The sequence below is a fragment of the Cyphomyrmex costatus genome, unplaced genomic scaffold (genome assembly GCF_001594065.2).
Source record: "Cyphomyrmex costatus isolate MS0001 unplaced genomic scaffold, Ccosl1.0 scaffold91, whole genome shotgun sequence".
NCBI classification, from domain to species: domain Eukaryota; kingdom Metazoa; phylum Arthropoda; class Insecta; order Hymenoptera; family Formicidae; genus Cyphomyrmex; species Cyphomyrmex costatus.
In genome coordinates, this window is record NW_017280495.1 from 1,581 (window position 1) to 6,026 (window position 4,446).

General features: G+C 33.2%; 1 protein-coding gene across 2 annotated transcripts; it reads left to right on the top strand.

Moving 5' to 3' along the window:
- The first annotated feature begins 707 nt into the window (after window positions 1-707).
- On the top strand, window positions 708-4,446 carry LOC108781820 (uncharacterized). Of its 2 annotated transcripts, XR_001940968.1 has the most exons (10): window positions 708-857; window positions 1,210-1,296; window positions 1,372-1,616; window positions 1,687-1,916; window positions 1,997-2,269; window positions 2,368-2,553; window positions 2,613-2,854; window positions 2,923-3,234; window positions 3,293-3,520; window positions 3,629-4,446. XR_001940968.1 is itself a non-coding variant. In XM_018549905.1 (9 exons), the coding sequence occupies exons 1-9, from the start codon at window positions 775-777 to the stop codon at window positions 3,423-3,425; spliced, it is 1,791 nt and encodes a 596-aa protein (XP_018405407.1). In that variant the 5' UTR covers window positions 708-774; the 3' UTR covers window positions 3,426-4,446. The 2 variants fall into 2 exon arrangements, 1 of the variants encoding a protein (XP_018405407.1); XM_018549905.1 differs by having other exon boundaries at window positions 3,293-4,446.

Genomic DNA, 4,446 nt, shown 5'->3' on the forward strand with positions numbered 1-4,446 from the left:
GTGGACAAACGAATGCAATAATGATTTTACCAATATTCGCATTTAAGGTGCCAACTTCACAAAGCAGCTCTGTAATGTTGAAATCTCTAAATGCGAATTAATTGCCGGGATCATATATATGTATATATAACTTATTTAAAATATAAACACGCGCGATATATTTTAACATATTTGTAAAAAAAATGGGTGTAATATACATCTTTAATGTTAATACTTTTAAGCTTAATAATAAACATCACGCGCATGGAAGTAAGCATACATATATGTAGTTGCAGGGAGGAATATTTATTCTGATCCACATTTTATGTAGCGCGAATACGATTATACGAACCGCGAATATCTACTTACCATCAGTCTTGAAAAGTATATGCGTTATCCTCAGAATAGTGGATCTGGCATGTAGTTCACATCCACTTTTGCAGTGGGCAGTAGTGCGCGGCAGTATTTTGTGGTTACAGGTTTTAGGTCGTTATGTCCTCTCTCAGGTTTCTCTCTGGTATACGCATCCATTTTCCAAGACTGATGATAAGTTGATATAGCTACGTAGTTCACATTTTGAACATTTAAAAGGCGCCACTCTTGTACTTTTATTACTTTTCTCCCTAGTTTCACTTGCACCTTCTACCAGAGCTGCTTCTACACTCAGGCTTCCTTATTCTCTTTCTCGCCAGTAACTGAATATACGTCCATCTCATTTCAGGCGCGAAAAGTGCTCGAGGTTGAAAGTGCAAGTAAAATAAACGGATTCAAGAATGGAAAGAGTTTGAACATGTTATGATCATCGGATCATACGAGGGAAAACAACATGTTGTCTACGAGCGCTGTCAATTGAGATTAAATGACAAGAAAACTCGTCGGTATAAATAGTTTTGCTTTTTTTCTTTTGCGCTTCATCCTGTGTATATGTAAATATGCATTTAATTTTAATAAGATGGATTTAAATTTTATGAATGAAGGACTTACTTCGCTTATTTACATATTGTTAAAGAAATATATATTGCATGAAATCAAAATACTTACAAGATTATAATTTTTGCAAATTAGAAAACTTTCTGCTTTCATAATCTAAGAATCTTTTCTACTTTTATTTGTTTTAAATATTTTTATAGCTTTTCTAATACATTTTTCACTGTTAGGTAAAAATTATTATGTTAAGGTTAAATCATTGTAACATTTATAGATTCATTGTATTTTCTTATCCATAAACAGAATCATGAATGAGATTGCAGATAATTTTGCGTGGATTCGCCAGCTTGAATGTCCACCAACAGCATACAATGAATCAGTGAAGAAAATGTTTGTTCATTATATATATTTGTTTATTGGATCTCATCCTATTTATCGTCTTGCTTAACTCTTCTTATTCATCAGATTATGCAAAGGAGTACTGGAGCTCCTCTGGGAGGACATTTCCAATTCTACGTTCCCTATAGCTGAAGCACATAAAATAAGAAAGAATATTTTACTGTGCAAACTGAAGCATGGATTAACTGATTCTGCAATTTCATCTGTGAGGAATTTCAATCAATTGAAAGACAAAAATAATGCACTGAAGCAACAGATATCCACACTGGAAGAAGAATATGAAGAACAGGATCATATTGTTAGGCAAAAAGGTAAGATGAAACATGCATTAATCTCAAGGATATTTTGATGTAATTTTAATAAATTTCATAAAATTGTTAGTGCAACAATTAAAGGACATAAAGAGTAAGTGTTCGCTAATTGGTAAGAGAAAGAATTTGCTCAAACTAAAACACAGCGAAACCAGCAAGCAAGTGAAAGATTGTGGTGACATGAGACAAGTATGTCTGCATTTAATGCCAAGTACTTCTAAGGATATAGATCAACAGAGATTAAGGGAGAATTTGGATATAATAGCAGATCTGCGTCATACAACCACAGATAAGAAACAAGTCAATTTCTTTTACAGACTATTATATAAAATCATATTCATATATAAAATCATACTGAGAATAACATTTTCCAATAACAGATATGGGCGAAGGTATCAAACTCTCTTAGTAATATTGATGTACACACACTATGGACACACTTGTATCAAATGCTATCGCAAGATTTGAACACATTAACGAAATTGGAAACCAAGAATGACTTTGACAATTCAAATATAATAGGCGAAAGTATAGATATTGGTATTGCAAGAGCATCTGGTCAATATATATGCATGATATCAAAACGCATGTTGTCTAATGCTAAAATTAATATGTACCAACAACGTTTGATGGAATTTATAGATTTAATAGAGGTAGAAAATTAAAATATTTTAAGACATTAAATTATAAAAAAAGAAATTATAATTAGTGAGGAACATGAGAAACAGTTAATACATACTTTGTCTTACAGTCGTTATCTCATGAAAATGTGAGCGCATGGTTAGCTTTAAAGCTGGAGGTGAAAAAATTAAAAGTCGATCAAACATATTTGCAAAACGAAATTCAGAAATTGAGGAACATTATCCAGGAGAATTCTTTGCTCAATCTCGACATAGCTCGATTAACGGCTGACGTAGAGACAGTTGACGCACAGATAGTATGTATTAACATATTTCATTCTGTACATTCTCTCGATACTGATATCAAGCATTGTAGGACAAATATATAAAGGACATTCAGCAATCCATAGCAATTTTAAACTCTACGCCGACGCTCATGTGTAAAGAAAAAGAGAAGCTACAATACGAATTGCAGAGAATAGTAGTCTTACAGGCCGACAATTATGATGCAAATTGTGTGAATAATGCGTTGGATATCGAATTGGACATGTTTTACAATATCTTAGATTTCAACGCTTTACGAAAATTAATATTGAAGGGAGATGTGGGACTGTACAGGTTTAGCAATCTTTTTATGTGAAATTTTTTGTTAATATTGTAGAACTATCATACAAATTTTCTTATAGACACGCAGTCTGTGGTCTCGACAAAGCCTTTATCATGACCGTCAATCCGCAATACTCGAGGATCAAGCCTTATTTCCCAACAATACAAATACCAATATATTCTCTCCTAGAATGTTATAAAAACGTGACTGCCAATACAGTTTACACGAAGCTACACAATTCCACTTCAACAGAGATTGCGTGCACAGATAAGTTAATGTCGCCACGAGAAAAATGTTATTATAATAGTCTGGAAATGCTGAACCTCACCAAAGTCGTTTGCGATCAGACACAAGAAGAGATCAAACACTTCAACGCAGTCCTAAGTGCTTGGTAAGTTAATTTGTAGAAATAATTTGATGCAGTCGTATTAATTATAATTATTTTTTAGGACAAACCAAGACGTACAAAAAGCGATGGCACTCGACGAAACGACCGTGGACGGCGTGTCTTTTAAGGATTGGTTGCAACGTTACAACTTGTTATTATACATGATACACACACACAAAAATAGTACACTTTAGTTTTTCGCCATTCATCTATATGATATTCATGTGTTCGCAGAATTCTTGTGTGTACATATATTTTTTAAAATATTTTTTATACAAATCGTGCAAAGGTAATAACTCAAAGTACACGGGCATAGTAAATAGACTTATATTTCTCGCAAAAATACATCACGTAATACACGTTAACCAATTTTGTGATTAATAAATTTCAATTACAGTACAACGTAAAAATTATCTCGATGTAAGAGCACTTGGAATTTTCATATCGCTGCTTATCGAGATTGGCGGCGCACGACCGTAATTCGTTTTTGGCATCTCATCTCGGCGAGCTACTTGCAACAAAACAACTTCAAGTTCTCGGCCGAATGAGTGAAAAAAATTTATTTGATTGTCCACGTATCTATTGTACCATACACGTGCATTTAGCATTTTCCATCCAGCGATCGTATATTAAATAATATCTAACAAAAAATCAGCCGTCAACGGCTTCATGCTTTTAAGCTAAAATTTTTTTAACAAAATTTCGAAATTTTGTTTTATGTAGATAACCTCTTGCGAATGCTCACATATGGTACACGCATCAATTATTGCAGATACACACATAACAGATCACGGTCGAAGAGCTCGTTATCAATGCAACTCGAGTACAATTTTTTTAAAATCATTTTTCTTCCATTATTAATGGAAAATGGCACCAATAAACATGTAAAAGTATATTCTTTTGTTATTTGCGAGGGATAAAAGAATAGGTTAAGAACATATTTCATTTGGAAACAAGCTCTTCAATTACGGTTATTGCAATCTACATTACTTGAATCAGAAGACTCAAGAACATTCAAACGAGAAGGGCAGTAATCGGAACAAGGTCCCAAGAAGTCGAAAATTCAAGACGGTCTCTTGATTTTTCATTTTCCTTATGTACGTAAGCCGCAACTATAAGGGTCATGCACCCCAATGTGCGATTTTATACAGCTTCTGCATTATATGTGTATGTGTATACATATATATATATATATATATATACATATACTATATA

Bases quoted from the DNA above. Each gene is read 5' to 3' on its own strand.
- LOC108781820 (XM_018549905.1), top strand. From the start codon at position 775: ATGATCATCGGATCATACGAGGGAAAACAACATGTTGTCTACGAGCGC. The intron at 858-1,209 runs GTATAAATAGTT...ATCCATAAACAG, and splicing joins AATGACAAGAAAACTCGTCG to AATCATGAATGAGATTGCAG. The intron at 1,297-1,371 runs GTTTGTTCATTA...CTTATTCATCAG, and splicing joins AATGAATCAGTGAAGAAAAT to ATTATGCAAAGGAGTACTGG.